Genomic DNA, 18,235 nt, shown 5'->3' with positions numbered 1-18,235 from the left:
TTCTTACATAATTTTATAAAGCCACATTAAACTACATTAGAGATACACACACACACAAATATGTTTCTCTCATTTCATGTAATTAGTGCATATTATGCATCCCGAAGTAACCAAATATAGTCGGAATTCACTGAATATGAGCTGCTGCCCTTTAAAATCGGACTTGCTCGGAACATTAAGTGAGCCTTTAGTTGGTTTGGTTAGTTTGGGACAAACCAACAGTGGTCAAATAGTAAATTCATTCAAAGTACAATTTTATGTCACTTAATTTTACTTGTAATGGAAAATGTAATCATTTTTACCTCTACTTTATTATTTAAAAGGGTTTGGCTATATCTTATATCAATGCTGCTGAAGTTTTTATTTCAAACAGTAGGGGGCATTGTTCACCTGTGTAAAGGATGATAGAGGCGTAACGTCTCATTGATAGTCCAACCAAAATCTTTAAGTGCAAGATTTAGTGCTTGAAGTTTGCTGTTTTTACTTTAAAGTTCCACATTTCCCCCAGAAATTGTTCTACTGACCAGAGCCATCATCCATTACCATTGCATACACTACCAGTCAAAAGTTTGGACACACCTTCTCATTCAGTGACTTTAAATCATTATTTTCTATATTGTAGATTAATACTGAAGATATCAAAACTATAAAAAAAATACGTATGGAACTATGTTGTAAACAAAAAATGGTTAATCTTCAATATTAATGTACAATGTTAAAAATAATGCAAATAAATAAAAGGCACTGAGGGAGAAGGTGTGTCCAAACTTTTGACTGGTAGTGTATGCAGAAAAAACAAAACAAAAATTGTGTCTAAAGCCATCCAAGTTGACTTGTTTAGGTTCAAACCAGAGGACAGAGAAAGCCAACAAATATTCACATGTGACAAGTAAGTTGAAAAAAACAATAATACAATTTAAAATAATGTAACCTCAACTCTATAGTGAAGTCCACAAAGACTACATCAAAATGGTCTGAGCACAATGAATCTTTTTTAACTGAGCACCATTCCAATTATTAATTTAAAAAAAAAAACCCTCTGGTGGTTTTACGTCCATTCAGCTCAAGTCTCCTCAATTGCACTTCAGCAACATCAAGTGTTGTGCTGTTGAGGAAAATATTCCCAGATGCACTATTATTATCAGTCTGGAAACGAGAGAGGCGCTTTACATTGAAGACGCCATAAAGGATATTAAAGGTAGTGACAGAATGCAAAGAAAGCTTAGTCGCATACATGTGGATCTTCGACCGTAAATGTCAGTGTGGATCTCTGAAATGCCAAGAGAGGAATGGAAACAGGAGAGGGTGAGAGGGCTTTAGCTTGTCTCTGAGGTATACTATCACAGCCGTAAGGATAACTACAGAACGTGTGTATTTATAAGCAGTGGTGTATACAGAGTAGTGTTTACATTTATTGCCAGGCAGAAGTCTCTCAGTAAGAATTCTATGCAACACAGGGACACGGGATATACTAAGGATGGAAGTAAATAACGGAAAAATGTCAAAGCAGACAAACTGAACTGAGCTGTGGTGAGCTGCAGACATTTAAAAGTAAAATTACTTTGTATTGTTTTGTCTTTCCTGCATTGATCTGTAAAGGTTTCAAGTCTGTTCAATTTACATTGACGTCACCATTGTAGCCATGAAGTCAAGCGACTCCATTGAGCCTCGCAAACTCACTAGGTGGCAGCAAAGGAAGGATTCTCAACCTGTTTCATGACTCAGAAAAACTACACTGTGCCCACTGTGCTCTACCACTAGAGTGAACTCGAGTTTCGCTGTACCTTTGCACCAGATTCTCTTAACCCTGCTCAGATAAACACCAGCAACTCTTATCTCAGACGTAGCCTTCCAGCTCCTATCCATAGCAAAGCAAAACATCCTCGCATCAAAACAACCAAGCGCACATTTCACAAAGATATTGAGAATTGCATTACTGCTGAAACGATAATCCACCTTATGTTGAGCTAACTAATTCAATTAAATGTGACATTTAGATGAAGCATAACATGACATGAGTGAGTGCAACAGTAAGTATTTAATTTCATAAAAGATTGCATAAAAGTGCTTACAGGTTCCTGAATGAAACAGATGTCCACTTGGTGGCTGCTTTTCTGGTACACTTGTAAAATCTAATGCAATCTGAGGCAGCAGCTCATCCATAAATTCTACTTTTACAACAATAATGTTAGATAATGAGTGATACTTTCTCATGTCATTGAATTGTCTTTGTGACACTCGTGTGTTGTCTAAAGGTAAAATAATTATAGCACTATGATTGAAGAGGATTTCCACTAGTTGCCAAATTTGTCTGTGTCATCAAAAGCGGCTGAGAGACCACTGTTCATGAAAGCTGATGCTGATGCCACAATACAACAACATCATTGTGATGCTCCTCCTGTTGGCAGCTTGTGCATTGTGTAATACAAAACTTGCGCTGAATATTTTTAACTGTTGTCATGTATTGCGGACCTGATTAGATTCAAGCAGCAAGCAACACTTTTAAACAACCAGAATCTGGGCATTCCTTTGAATACAGCTGTAGGAATGCAAATTAGTATATATCTGATCACATTTATCCAGAAAGTCTAATCTATAGTGCATAAAATGTTCTCCCACATAGCTGCTCTTTACCTGCCGTGGTTCATTTTACAGCTCTTCATGCATCTCAGTGTGTAAACTATGGAATGGAGACACTTGAAAATGATATTTCACTCAAAAGACAGAGGAAAATACAAGAAATACGGCCCTAATATGCCAGAAAATACTTTACGAAATGGTCATTTAGCCTTTCTTGTGAGACATTTCTATGAGGACAATGAGATTATCGAGTAATGTAGGCTATTAAGTGTTACTGATCCACCAGCTGCTGCCCTCTCTTATGAAGACAGCCCAGAGTTTTTGATGGTATTTATAGTATTAGCTAGGCATTCTGTTTAATAAGGAGTAATGAACAATAACGCAGCTCGTGTTTCAAAGAAATGAAAAACAGAACTCAAAATGTAGTAATTATATCCTGTAGTATAGCCACATTTGTATGCAATAAGACATTAAATGATGATAAATATGTGATATTCAGCCTACATAAAATAATCATACGCTACTAGTGCAATGTTTTCCTCTAACGCCAAATCAGCTTCTGATGCAGCATAACCATGGTAACATCGAGCATCTTCAAGGCATCTTATACATGAGTGTTAGCAAACCCAGAAAAGTGCTGCAGGACCTGAGCTTTGGTTCTGTAACAGTGCAATTAAGTCTATTTCAAGGGACTAGAATAAATCAAAATACAACAGAATTGTGCTAAAAAGTTGAAAATCGTCTGTGGCCCACCTGACAGATCATTAAACATTACAACAGACTTCGAATACCAACAATAGTGACAATACAAAATATTGTTCCTAGGTAGTAATTCATGCAGAAAGAACCTACCAACAACAACTGCATTTGCTGCTATTATTACCTGATTAATATTCAAGTTACATTTGTTTCAGAATGCCAATATGTTTTAGTATCTTTTAGCTAATGTTTGAGTATTAGTTTACATGCCCAACGGTTTTGTACCTTAAACGCAGACACTCTGTGTCTCCTCCTGTAGCAGAGCACATCACACAGCCGACGCCAGAAGTAGGAAACAACCAGACACATGCTGTCGACAAGCCACATGTTCCACACTGTGACACAGCTAGCCATGGCTTTCACTTTACTCTTCATCCTTCCTCAGCAACGTCTTCTTTACCTATCTTTAACTACAAAGGGCCTCTTGGAGCTTAGAGAGAGCCGTCTCAAGTGGAGGGTTGGAAGAGATGGCAGCAGCTTCTCAGGGTGAGGACTGCCCAAACCTTAATACTACACTATCCTCCATAGCCTCTGTTAATTCAGTCTACTCCCCCACACCAATCAGCACTTGCGGCCAAAGGACGAACAGTCTGTCCTCATGACAAAAGAGTGACAGGTGCCAGCAAAGGGTGTGTGAGGTGCAAGCTCTCTGTCACTCTATCAAGTCAATCCATCTTCACATGGAAGCAAGCCTTTAATTTTATATGCTTTTTATCCCATATCCTCCTCTCATAAACTATGTGAACTACAGTCCAAAAGCAGAAGAATGTGCAACATGGTACTGGCTGTGAAAACTGAGAGAATTGTGAGAGGGGGTCAAGTCTTGCTGTCAACACAGATACTTGGACATCGTGTAAATAAATAGCCTGTGCTATTAGATTACTGCCACAAATGTCACACAGACTATCACATGATGAGGGCTTACACACCACAGTCGCAACTGAGGTAAATTTATAGAAACTCTTAGTCTTTGCACACCTATAGTACTTCATCCAGTGTAAACACAACAGCCATTAATTTACAGAATAACTACTAAATGCCAATCCAAGTGAACTTCTAAGGAGTAATGCAAAGCTGGTATCACTGAGGCCTTTAAAGCCCAACAGCACAGTCTTCAGTGTATTGCACCACAAATACACTTTGGGTGTGAAACACATAAAAGCGACAATGCCAAGAATGCATCATCTCACCAAACATGACCGGTCAAAGCTACATGTAGCATGTCTGGAAAACTCCCCAACCTCGTCTGGCTTCACCACCAGCTCTGCCAACAACAATAATGAGGTCACTTTTGGATGGGAGCTATGTTCTCACTACTCAAATGGACCTAATAGCTGCTATGAAGAAAAAAAGAAGCAAAATTGTTCTTTGATTACTCACAATCTCCCAGTTTGCTTTACAGTTCTTATGTTCCAGCTGCAGTATGTGATTAATTGAATCCCAGACTACTTGTTTTACACTTTTTTGGCTCTACTTAGTGTTAAATTTAGCATATCTGAAGTCATATCCATCACCTTTCCTTAACTTTGCCACTTGTGCAGTGTGGTAAGTCTGCATTAAACATATGATCATATTTTGCCACTTTATTTTCTAATAAATATCAAAATTACTGTTTCTGACGGTCTGTTTTATCATATGAAATAACCATTAAAAATAACCGAGAAAGCTGCACTAGATGTATTATTCAGAGTAGACTTGGACATAGTTTTGTTCATAATTTGACCTAATTATGTTGGTGCTCCTACATATTTAAAGGAAAAAACATAAGAAAATATAGCATAGCATGAGTATCTTTCAAATGGAATTTAAAAACTTCATGGATACCTCCATTTCAAACTTCATCTCCCAGAAGCAGCGCATGGTGTTCACCTTCTCTAAATAAGGAATTATGACCAGCGTGTTCATGTTTCGGCTGCTGGCACATTGACAAACTGACTTGAGCTTGGTCTTTCTCCCTAAGGGGGACACTTGGCTGCCAGCCCTTTCTTTTCTGAGCTTTCTCTCCATCTTCCCGGCCTCGCTGGCCTCTCCGGCGTGTTTCTCTTGGCCAGGTCTTTTATCTGAGCAGAAAAGGAGAGAAAGACAGAGGAAAGTTGTGGTAAAGGACCACTAAAGTTTGTAAGAAAATAGCAGCATTAAGAATTATTACGTATGTGTATTTTCTTTTCTTTTAAATACTAAATTATCTATACAACCTCAATAAAATTCTTTCATGATTGCTATATTTATTTAGGAATGTAATTTTCAGTTGTTCCAAGTAATTATTTATAAATACTTTTTTAATGCAGCTTCTTACTGTATTCCATTTTATTATTTATTTCTTTGTTATTCAATTACCAAACCTCACTTAAACCTACCAGCCTGTGTAATTTAGTTTAATATATACCAATAAACATTGCATTAACATAAGAACCCAGAGGTCCTATGTGACCACCACTGAAGTTTCGAGGTTTGTGCTAAAATCACACTCATTACACAGCATGAGTCACACTGGTGATAATTACAATATTCATCACTGTGAGACCTATACTAAGGTCCCTAATCAACAAAATCTACTTCTAACTTAATGTTAATTGAATGACCTGAGAGACTTATTTATTTAACCTTTATTAAAACTCAGATGCACTGAAGTACAAAGGCATCATTTACAACATCCTAAGGAAAATAAATTATGCAGGCGCCAATAGAAATTTGGACAACAATACAATATCAAGAGAAAAAATTATTAAAATAACAAAAACACATTATTTAGAGCACTGAAGATTTCAAAATAAATTAATGAATGAAAGAATGAGATTAAGTTTAAGCCCTTAAATACCCATAGAATAAAAATGAGTCAAGCTTTAGATCATTCTGCAGTTTATTCCAGGTTGCAGGTGCCCAAGTAAAGCTCAGTAAAGACAACCGCCACCTGCAGTGTAATCCAATCATTTGAATTAAAAGAAGGTAAGGAGGTAATGTAAGGTAATGAAACACGATTACGAACCTTAGGATAGGGCTCACAATGAGTGTTGTAATTATCACCAGTAGTTAATCTGAAAAACAGAGTCCAAGGGCTCATGAGTCACTGTTAAGGTGTGTATAAACACATCACCAGAATCCAGTATTGACTGAAAAGCTGCTGCAATTAGTGACTTTTGTACAATGCAGTGGGAAACATATTTTATTCTTGTGAAATACCCAATGAAAAGGAGCTTAAATATCAATCCTGTATGGACAGATGTAAACTTGGATATAATGAATTTCACTGTGGGGGCTGCAACATGAGCCACGTTTTTATTTTCTTCTGTAGCCTGTATATAATGTACATTTTTTTTGGGAAAAAATGAGTATGCAGAAATAACTGTGATTCGTTTATAAGCTATATATATATATATATATATATATATATATATATATAATTGGATGTAATGACAAATATGAATAGATTAGCTTCATCTCATAGAAATCATTAAAACGTGACTACTCTCAGACAAGTTCTGAAGCAGTTCAGTACCTGCTCATCATCGCGTAATTGTGACACCTGGATATTGTTTACATTTTTTTTTAAATCTTCGCATTAATGAGATAGCGGGTCATAATAGCGAATTAAAGTCTCACGTTTATTTTTTACTTTCTTTCCATTCTGAACGTAATGTGCTCCCACAGTAAACATACTGTATAAATGGAACAGAAAAAGCCAAATGACCGACCGTCTCATCCGCACGTAAACTCACAGATAGGAAATAAATCAAAGGAAGTCCATTAAAAATGCTGAATGAATATAAGTAAATATTCGCATGCCTTCTACTAGCTTGTTAGAAAAAAGGGTGTCGCGCCTGGTTTACGTGTTGAGCCTCAATTTGGGTCATAAACAACTCTAATAACTTTTATATCGAAGCTGTGTTTTGGTCACGTGATTACAGGTCAAAAGTTGAGCGGGTAAGAACAACATGGCGTCCGACATGACAGACGCAGCTCCGGGGTCGGTGCAGTGTCCGGTTTGTTTCAAAGACTTTACGGCCGATACAATTAACGGACACCTCGACGTGTGTCTGCTAAAGAGCGACACCGACAGCAGTCCGTCCACAGCACACGGCAGCGAACCTCCGGTAAAGAAAACTCGCATGACTTCGGAGACTGCGGCCACCACCTCCTCTTCTTCTTCCTCCTCCTCCTCCTCTTCCATGTTTTCTATGTTTCACGCCAACAAGGGGAAAGTGTCAGTTCAAAATGAACGGAACGGTTTGTTTACGAGTAAACAAAGTCCCACCGGGTCTGTCAACAAGGGGCTGAAACGTTTACTGACTGAGGCTGAGCTCGGAGCAGAGCCTGTGAAGAACCAACGAGCTGGGCAGACTGTGAAGGCAGCTCATGATTTGTCTCCCCGAACGTTGCTCACTGTTCACAAACCTCTGGCGGACACACTGAGGCCCAACACCCTGGAGGAATACTTCGGTCAGAGTAAAGTTGTAGGTCAGCAAACGCTCCTCCGCTCACTTCTGGACTCCCAGGAAATCCCGTCTCTCATCCTGTGGGGACCACCGGGCTGTGGAAAGGTGTGGAGCAGAGATGAAGCATCCGGTGTGGTGCAGCATCTCTGCCGTTTATTACTCAGTGTCGTCCAATTTTACATGTAAAGTAGATGATTACTTGTGGTTTCACAGTCTCTGAATCAGATGTTCCTTTTTCACTGAAGCCCCACCAGCTCCAGGGATGCAACTAATTATTTTCGATGATAGTTAATAAGTTGATCATTACAATTTTTTTAGGTTATACAATTCCACAAAATAATCCACCGAATGGATTTATCAGAAATTCCTGTTGATTAATTTCCTGTCTGTCCAATAATCCTTTAAGCTCTCATGTAATGCATCCTTCTGATGTTATTACCCCAAATAGCTATGACTGAAGCTTGAAAATATAAACAGGATTATTTTTGTAAAGGACTAATCTTTTGATCTATTTATGTTTTCATCTAGTGTAAAGCAAATGAGGATTATGTTCATTATTGTTTTTACTGCCAATTATTTTATCTATTCATGAAAGGCTTTGACCATGGGATGTCATCAAATAGTGACTGCTGGCTCATGTTCAACAGCTCAACAGGATGTGTTCAGATTACTTATTTAATTTCAATAACCTTTCAAAACAGTCACTTTACAATTTGTTCTTAAGAAGAAAAATGCCACATTATTTCATTTAAGCAGCAAATTTTGGGTAGTTTTGCTTGAAAATGGACATGACTGTCAAATTAACTGATTGACTAAATTGTGGAGTCTTTAAAATGCAAGAAAATAACAAAACTCTGTAAATTATTGAAGGTAAGGGTAGGGATAAAAGATGTAGAATTCACATATAGATATGTCAGAATTTTGCTGAAAAATATAACTTTCATTAACTGGATAAATTGTAACTTTCAGCTTTGTTCGGCTTAAGGTTTTTCGTTTACAAAGAAAAAATAGAACCACATTATTCCACATATTCTAATGGAACGTTTTATAATAATAATTGTTTAAAAATGTGAACTAAAATGACATTTCAACTTTAGAGTTGCAAGCATAAAGATAGCTGTAGTACATAACTGTGCCATGTTTTTTTGTTTTATTCTTCAGCTAAAACTTGAAAAAGAAGTGAACAAGGTAAAACTTTTAAGCCCAGCTGAAAGAGTGAGTTACGAAATCTGTGGCTGTGAGCTCTGTACTTGTTCTCTTTATCGGCTGTGAACAAACATGTTAATGATTTCTTAAGTATGCCAAGCTGCCAGCATGGATTGTTGTCTTGCAGCTCGCCATCCTCAGACTTTGTCAACATGGTTTCCTAACACTTTACCTCTTTAGCTCGCCCTGTCATTTGTCTTCCAGCGCTCAGGTTTCTCCATTCAGTGGTTATTTTTGGAGTTGGAGATTACAGTGAAGAGATTTACAAGACACTCAGAGGAAGTTGTATTATATGATCTGCCTGTGTCCTTCACACATTTATCCAGTAGTATTGTTTGTGATTTATTGTCCTTCAGACCACTCTGGCCCACATCATCGCCAGCAACAGCAAAAAGAAGGGAGCAGCCCGCTTTGTTACACTGTCTGCCACCAGTGCGTCCGTCAATGACGTCCGAGAGACGATCAAGCAGGCGCAGAATGAGCTCCGACTGTGCAAGAGGAAGACCATCCTGTTCATTGATGAAATCCACCGCTTCAACAAATCCCAACAGGTGGAGTATTGAGACAGAAAAGTGTAGTCTGATTACAGTTTGTGCCAGCTTTGGATAGAAAATCCATCCACTGGTCAAAATAGCTGTTGGGGACACAATGATGTAATCTGTATGTCATACTACAGGTAGTCAAGTAATGTTTGGGTTTATCCTCCATTTTTGCACCACACATATGAAGTAACACCAATGTCTGTGTCTTTATTACTGGATTTTATTGTAGAGTTTTAAGATGATCATGTTTGACAGTGTTCTTTCTATTTTCTGTGTAGGAATTAAAGGTATGGATATCTTACAACCTAGCCTGCTTGTCTTAACCACACCGTTGCGAAAATATGTTTACTCGAAATAAACACTTGGTTGCTCCTCCTCTTCAACAATACCATACTTATGAAAATAATGTAAACAGTTTCCCATATTTTTTAAATAGTTATGCCAAACAATATATAAAATATATTTCAGTTAAATTGCCAGTATGCAGCAGTTACTCAGGGTTCTTCTTGCATCTGTTAATTTTACATTCAACACAGTTGCTTTTAGCCTAGGAAGTCCTGTGTTATGTAAAAGTAAATCCTCATATCCGATAGCAAAAAGAACCTATCCAGATCCTTGTTTGTGACCTGATAAGCATGAAAACACACAGCATAGTAATGCAAGTGGCTTTGTTTTGTGGGTATGCCATTGTTATAAACAAATCTCCCAGCATAATAAAGAATTAACAAAGTAGTAGAGTACTCACCTGTAATATACCATGACTTCAGAGAGGCACAGTCTTTATCTTTTTTGCTTCGGTGTTTGCAGTTGCCTGCTGGTCTTCACTCTTTATGTGTCCACATCTGTAGGACACCTTCCTTCCCCATGTGGAGTGCGGGACGGTAACTCTGATTGGAGCAACCACTGAGAACCCGTCCTTTCAGGTGAACGCTGCCCTGCTGAGCAGATGCAGAGTGCTGGTCCTGGAGAAGCTGTCTGTGGAAGCAATGGGCTTGATCCTGGACAGGGCTGTGGCCAGACTTGGGATCAAAATCCTGGGACGTGATCCAGCAAAAAACAAAGATCAAGGCCAAACAGATGGAAATGAGTAAGTGCTCCCCTGCTGCTCCTCACTGTAGTGTCACACATGACAACTCAAAATTCTTTGGTCAAGTGGGAGGCCTTCCTTTTTTTCTGTTCCTGGCTTAGTGGGTTCAGTTCAGTAATACATGGGAGGCGTGTGATAGTAGTTGATGGAGCCGCAGCAATCCCCTCAGCTCTGATCTGGGCTCATATGTTGACAGAGGAGGTAGAGTTGTAGACAGCTGTTTACTGCTAGCAGCAGATGATGTGAGACGCGTGTCTAAACAATGTGATAGCTGTATTGTCTGGGATGCACTGAAATCTGGGCCTGTAACACGTATTGAGATTAAAGGGTTAGGCAGCTAATTTGAGGTTTAGACTAGAGTGAAGCTGGCCTTTATCCTGGGCACATCACGGTGGTAACGGACACTCTCCAGCAGAGGAGCAGGTTTAGTTCAGAGGTTTGGACCAAAATGTGTCAACAACTTATCATCTCTTCAAACCGGTCAGCTGTCTGGATGAATGAGTCACTTCTGTAAAATCCAGACATTGACAAAATTGCTATATTTACAATAAACTGAGAAGTCACTTTGGGGCTGCACAGTGACTTGGTGGTTAGCTCTTTCATCTTGCAGCTAGAAGATCCCCGGTTCATGTCCCGGTCTTCCTGGGATCTTTCTGCATGGAGTTTGCATGTTCTCCCTGTACATGCGTAGGTTTTCTCCAGGCTTCTTCTCACAGTCCTAGAACATGCTCAAGTTGATTGGTAATTCTAAATTATCCGTAGGTGTGAATGCTTGTCTCCATACTAGCCCTGTGATAGACTGGTGACGTGTCCAAGGTCCCCCCGCGATCCTAATGAAGCTTTAAGCGGTGTATAGATAATGGATGGATGAATGAAAAGTCACTTTGCATTCTGTGATTTTTCTCATTCAGAGTGACATTTTTGAGAAGGAGAGCCCTTAGGTGTTGTTTTGGTAACAATGCCGATACATTTTCATGCGTTTTCTGACGAGTTCAAAAGGAAAGATCTCTCACTATAACATTTGTATTTGTGATTCATATATATATATATATATACATATACATTTTATTCCTTGCACATATATATATATATATATATATATATATATATATATATATATATTATAAAATATTAACACTGATACAGTATGTCTGCTATATTATTGTTTCTAGGACAAATATTTTCATTGAACAAAAAGCCTTGGACACTATCGCTTACCTTTGTGATGGTGATGCAAGAACAGCACTTAACAGTCTCCAGCTGGCTGTTCAGGCTCAGGTGAGCTTGGCCCGACCCAACGCGTCAGCCCAAAATGGTTCCCCTCAGGAGATACTGGTGACAGAGGAGCATATCAAGGAGGGTCTCCAGAGATCTCATATTCTCTATGATAAAGCTGGTAAGCTCACTGTACCTGTCTTGTGAATGTTACTGGTCTTATTATCCAAAGAAACTCCTGTGAACCTTGAGTCTATTAAATTTCTTTTATGGAAACTGACTGATCTTTAGTGTAGACCACTGTACGCCTGGCTGTGAATAATGATTCCAGTTCATATTACTATAACATATTCTTAAATAGTTCTGGCTTTGTCTTTTTCCAGACATCCTGTCTTATTTCAGACAAATCTGATATTCTGAAAATGCACTTCTGCTCCAAGTTTATGCATTTTTCATTGTAAAAGGAGAAAAAAAATCAGGAATGTGCTTTAAATTTAGTGTTTCAAGCTATTTTGCATACCAGCCTGTTTATATATTGACAATTTTGTCATAGCCTGGACCAAAGGGTAAAAGGGTAGCCCAACAGCAAATACTCCAAGACAAGCACCAGATCAGGGCCAAGGGGCTGGAAACTCTGTTTTGAGTCACAGATTGAAGCACATTTCTGTTTAGAATACACTTGAATCGATCAAGTAAAACTAAAACTTCAAATTTCTTTGACTTCAAACATTGGCAATCATGACCTGAGACAAAGGTGCTTTCAATAAAACAATAGGCATTTTAAAAGGATCATTTAGGGCATGTGTCAGACAGCACAACGACACATGGCTTCATATTTTACAAATCACATCTTGAAAATTCTCTCATAACACCTGCTATAATTCCTTCACCTAGATACCTTTATGCTTTGAGCTTAACAGCCGTATCACATTACTTTTCAATAACTCTGACCACAATGTCTTCATGTTGCTTTCATTTGAAAAGCATTGAATGATAAGTAGGTGAACAAAGTCAGCAAAGCATAACCTGGCATTATTTACATCCTCGCTCAAAGTTGTTTAGGAGTACCATAGATTTGTTCTTGTTTTTTGAGATTTTGTTTTTTGTAGAGCCCCCAAAATGCTGTAATTTGGTGTTTTCATAACTGATGGCTTACAAATGCAGAGATTCAGAGTTTGATTTGTTCTCTTCGTTCCAACTTCAGTCCCATCAGCACTGTGCTTATTAATAGGTTGAGTTTTTCAAATCTACATGTTGTAATTTTAGCCGGTCATCTACGCCTTTTGCTGAGCATTCATGGATAACTCCCCTCGTAAGGCTTATTAGTCCTCCACACTGCCCTGTTACATAACGCTCAGCTGTCCCAAAAGATTGAGCTTTACTGTTCCCTACTTCACAGTGTGATGAAACTGTCCCTCAGCCTGGCTAATGACCTTATCAGACGCATTATTCGCCCCTTTATTTGGTCTGATCAGTCTTTGTTTTTTTGGATTATGCAGTGTTTCCGTTTCTAAGATAATGCCTATGTAATGTCCTTCAAACCTTGTTCAAAGCTTGGGAAAATGATTCCACCTGAAGAATGACCCTCTCTCACTGGTGTGTTATTCAAAGGTGAGGAGCATTACAACTGTATCTCAGCATTACATAAGTCTATGAGAGGCTCCCATGAGAATGCCTCTCTGTACTGGTTGGGTCGCATGCTGGAGGGCGGAGAGGATCCACTCTATGTAGCTCGCAGGCTGGTCCGCTTCGCCAGTGAGGATGTGGGTAGGTGAATTTATGTGTCACAGCAACTCAGGTTTTCTTTATTTCATAATTTTCCAACGGTCATCAGACAATATACAGCTACCAATTACTTGGAAGGAGATTGCGTTATTCAGACCCACCTATCCCATCATACTTGTTGCTTATAAGATTTAGATTTGATTGTATTGTTTGTGCTGATCTAAACCCTTAAATATTTTCTTTTAGTTTTAAAAAAAAAAAACACTTTATGGGTACATGAACTGCATAGAGTTACAGGAAATAAAATCCTTAGTAGACTGACATGCACACACAAACTGTTAAATGAAATAATGATTTTGAAAACTTTTAATATTTTGGGGTAATGAAATGTGTTGCATCGTTGTCTTTCTCAGGACTGGCAGATCCCGCCGCTCTCCCTCAGGCTGTGTCCGCCTTCCAAGCCTGCCACTTCATTGGAATGCCTGAATGCGAGGTAGGATCACCTGGCCAGGCAGTGATTGTTTTAATTGTAACATAACCGCAATTATCAAAAGTTGTTTCCTTGTGTGTTTACCTGTGTTGCCCGTCTTTCTTTCATTTGCTGCCAGGTGATTCTGGCCCAGTGTGTGGTCTATCTGGCTCGAGCCCCCAAGTCTGTGGAAATCTACATGGCCTATGATAATGTGAAGGCCTGTTTGAGAAAACACAAAGGCCCTTTGCCTCCTGTCCCCTTGCACCTCCGCAATGCCCCCACCAAGCTGATGAAACAGCTGGGCTACGCTAAAGGCTACAAATACAACCCAGCCTTTAAAGGTCCTGTAGAGCAGGAGTACTTACCTGAAGAGCTGCGAGACGTTAACTTCTTCAGATGGACGCCTGCTGGCCCATGAGAGTGATAATTTGACTTTTTACTTTGTAATAATTTACTCTGAATAATGTAAAGCCAAAGCTTGCTTAAGAAAAATGTATGCTGGCTTGTGGGAGAAGTTTAACTGCAGCTGTTGATCACTTACAGTTAGAATTTGGGCTTATGTTTTCATAAACTAACCATTTGCCAAAAGTTAATTTACATTTGGAGTCCATCAGTCATGTTCTGTTCAAATTACTGAACAACTTAACATTTCAGTTATGTTCAGAACTGTTCACATAATCGTCCCAAATCCGGTCAAATACAGTGGATGAATATTCACAATTTGCATTTGTATTTCCATTGTTGTAATTTAGACCTTTTCTTTGTTAAATCTCCCAATGTTAAGATAAACCTTTGCACTATCCTTGAAAATTTTGCACCTACTGTACTGCTTAAAATGGCTGTTTCTTTATTTGACGAATACTTTATATTTCTCATAGCCTTGTATATATTTGAAGAAATAAAAAACAAGTATATGGACATTTCATTTATTGTTCTGTCACGCCATGATCAATTTCTTCAAACTACCTCAGTTTTGGGACATCGTCTACAAGGAAAGGTCACAAAATTAAGTTTGTACATGCCTCAGAGCCTTCTGTATGGATTTATGTGTAATGATTGATTTTGGATTCTGGGCTGCTCCCCTCACCTCACTGATCCAAGGGATGAAAGAAGCCACACGGGTAAAGACTGTGGGCCTCTTAGGGGTGTTGCATCCACGTCCATCGACAAAACTCGTCACTCCTTCGACGTACCATCTGCCATCTCTGCCCTTACAGTTCAGAGGGCCTCCAGAGTCGCCCTGGATGTTGATGGCAGATGGATACAGGCCCAGTTAACAGTGTCCGCTTGTTTTACATGAATAGAACATTACGTTATGTGGTTGTTGCTCACATGGCATGCTGACTTGCTTTCTCCTCCTGCACAGACCATTGTCGTCTTTGCTGAGCTACCCCACCAGTCACTTTGACTACAGACGCTGTGATCCACCACGGGAAGCAGGGCCTGCTGCAGTGTAGTTGCCTGAGGCCCGCCAGCTAAAGAGAAAATGTATGCTTAGTGTAACAACAACTGAGAATTTGAATAATATTTGATGTGTCACCACAGGTTTCAGAACAATTCCTTCTTTTCAACGACACAAACATACACCACGCCCCACATTATCCAGATGTTAGCAGCAGGTCTTACAGTAAAGACGACCCCAGCCTGTCACATAGCAGGGCTGGTTGTGGGTGACAGCAGCATTGTACTGTGGCAGGCAGGCCAGCTGAACCTTGTCATTGATAACGGCACTCTTCTCCAGTTTAAGCAGGGCGATGTCATTCCTATGTAGCAGAATGAAACAAAAAGTGAAACGTCATTTGCTGAGTCCACATAATTACGTAAAGTGCATTTTCCTCCCCCGCTGGTTTACATGTATGTCAAATTGATTTACTTGGTTGCTGTTTCAATAGAAATCCTTAGAATAAACACCTCTTCCTAGAACACTAGAGTGTCTTCATAATAGACCTGGAGCAACAGCTTACCCACAAGACACACAGTTGTCATTCCATTTAGGATGAATGATCATTTTTGCCACCATGATAGACTGTTCAGGTCCCTCCTCCTTGTTCATGTCATGCTCAGCAAGAACCACCCTGTATGTGTGGAATCTGGATTGGAAAAGAAAAACTTTATTCATACCATAGCAAAAGGATTGGCCAAGGTGAGTTTTGCAGCACATCAGTTCTGTGGACACCACTCTTTGGCTCAGGATGGAGCACATTAATTTCAATTACTCAGCTACCTTCCATCCCGCTTTAGTTTAAAAACGACTGCTTATATCTGAGATGCAACATAGAAGCTTTTCCTCACGTGATGCAGTGTGCAGCAGTCAACACCCAGTCTGGAGCAATGAGAGTTCCTCCACAAGTGGGGAAGAAAGACTCCAGAGAAACCTTAGTGTTAAAGAAAACTGACATGCTTACAACAGGTAAATATTCTGTAGAAATGCATAGACAATAGCATTCATTTGAACCATGATTAGACACAACATGTCTGGTGAGAAACTAGATCAGTAAACTGTTGTCTTTTAGGTACTTTTCAATTCAGTATCTTTGAAAATTGCTTTACTTTGTCACCTTGTATACTGGCTTTAGTATGCTGGCATTGTTAGATGGACTCACCTGCCATGGCCAGCTATATGGACGGGCCTCCTCACCATTCACCACACGGCTGATGTTGGGCTCATAGTTGGGTTCACCACACCCAGACACTTCACCACCATGAGAGACAGAACCCGGACAAGCTAAATAAGAGGGTCGCCAATGTACATATGCCTTTCTTTCAACTAACGCATTAGCCAAAGAGAACTCTGGATTCTGACTGGCCACAAAGGTGTGTTTAAATCTGTCTTAAATGCACAGCTCTCTCAAGCAATGCACTGCTATTCTAAATTAATACTCAATGACTAAATGAATAACAAGTATTGAATAAATAATGGCTTACATGGTGCTGTAACACAACATAATCCACTCAGGCATGTTTGGTTTTAAAAACAGTAGTAAAACCCTGTCTGCATGTTTTTCTTGATAACTGCACAGATTGTTGTGAATTATCTTTGGCCAGCAGAACAGATGACCCCACACAAACCATCGCACAACTTGGACAAACTTCATTAGTGGCACAACATCAAACGAAATAAAAGGCAACTGAAGACATAAATAAAACTCTCATCACAACAGTTTCATATACTTATCTAAATTGATACTATATAAGGGGTGAATCAAAATAAATAAAAAGAGGCCATGCCCCTTGGCAGCTGGAATGAATGGAAATAAACAATAGATTTTAGCCTAGTTTTTCCCGTTTGCAGAATTTGAGGTCTAACCAAAACAAGAATGGAGGACAAAAAAATGCAAAGGGGTCATTTCATAGAAAACCACACAAAACTGAAAAATCAACATGCTTCATATTTTTGTTAGATAGCAACTGCAATCTTCAGCTATGATGTATTTATTACAAACTCACCAGTTGTGACAGCCAACAGGAAGACAAGTGCAAGCTTCATCTCTTCTTCATCCAAAAGAAGTGAGTCATCAATGAGAGCTATTTATGGGAATCAGTCCAGACACAGCCTGGGAGTGTTCCTTCCATTCTACAGATGGTGACACCACTGTGTACTTAGAAAAAGTCAGATTAAAGCAAAAAAAAGTCCAACTGTACATATTATGTGCAGACTGAGATCAATAATGCAACTTTTTGGTGCTTGCCGTGTTTTGTAGCTAGTTAAAGGTAAAATGAAAGTCAATTATTCCTCCAAAAATTTCAGGCAGCTATAATTTTTTATAGGGGTTTAGGAACTACCTTTCACAAAATTAAATAATATTAGACACAGCTAAAATAACTCAATAATCAAGACATTTTTTAGCGTTTCAAATGAACGTGTGAACTAAGGAAAAAGTTCTGTGAATCTTAAAATCTACTTAACTCAGAAATTCTTCTGAAAATTGAATGTTTCCCAACAGATTGGGTTTTGCCTTTGACAATGTAATAGTTATGGCATTAAACAGCCACATAAGCTGTGAACTGATTGGTGAAGTGTGTAACTAATATTCTAAATACATGTGTCAGTTAAGGTCAGTGTACATTTTAGTTTAGTTGCTCTTTTGTTAAAACTACAAAAAACAAGGGAGATGTCATGCACCACTTACAATCTACTTAGCCTGTTAATTTTAAAGGGTTTTTGAGTCTAAATAAAGATATAAATGCAAGAAAAGAAAGCCAGAAATGGATGGTT

At 38.9% G+C, this 18,235-nt stretch overlaps 2 protein-coding genes across 2 annotated transcripts; one reads left to right on the top strand and one right to left on the bottom strand.

Moving 5' to 3' along the window:
* Positions 1-7,238: 7,238 nt before the first annotated feature.
* On the top strand, positions 7,239-14,944 carry wrnip1 (WRN helicase interacting protein 1). Its single transcript, XM_022207117.2, has 7 exons — positions 7,239-7,877; positions 9,335-9,529; positions 10,369-10,607; positions 11,780-12,003; positions 13,434-13,589; positions 13,961-14,040; positions 14,156-14,944. Exons 1-7 carry the CDS (start codon positions 7,272-7,274, stop codon positions 14,435-14,437), a joined length of 1,782 nt encoding a protein of 593 aa, XP_022062809.1. The 5' UTR covers positions 7,239-7,271; the 3' UTR covers positions 14,438-14,944.
* Positions 14,930-17,513, bottom strand: LOC110960057 (chymotrypsin-like elastase family member 3B). The gene is made up of 8 exons (XM_022207125.2): positions 17,467-17,513; positions 16,623-16,711; positions 16,312-16,394; positions 15,984-16,109; positions 15,646-15,782; positions 15,352-15,494; positions 15,107-15,259; positions 14,930-15,004 (listed from the first exon to the last, which is right to left on the bottom strand). Exons 1-8 carry the CDS (start codon positions 17,504-17,506, stop codon positions 14,987-14,989), a joined length of 789 nt encoding a protein of 262 aa, XP_022062817.2. The 5' UTR covers positions 17,507-17,513; the 3' UTR covers positions 14,930-14,986.
* Between the last annotated feature and the right edge of the window lie 722 nt (positions 17,514-18,235).

This window comes from Acanthochromis polyacanthus, chromosome 9 (genome assembly GCF_021347895.1).
Source record: "Acanthochromis polyacanthus isolate Apoly-LR-REF ecotype Palm Island chromosome 9, KAUST_Apoly_ChrSc, whole genome shotgun sequence".
Lineage (NCBI taxonomy): Eukaryota > Metazoa > Chordata > Actinopteri > Pomacentridae > Acanthochromis > Acanthochromis polyacanthus.
Note: the sequence above shows the minus strand (reverse complement) of the source record. Positions and strands in the feature narration are given on the sequence as shown.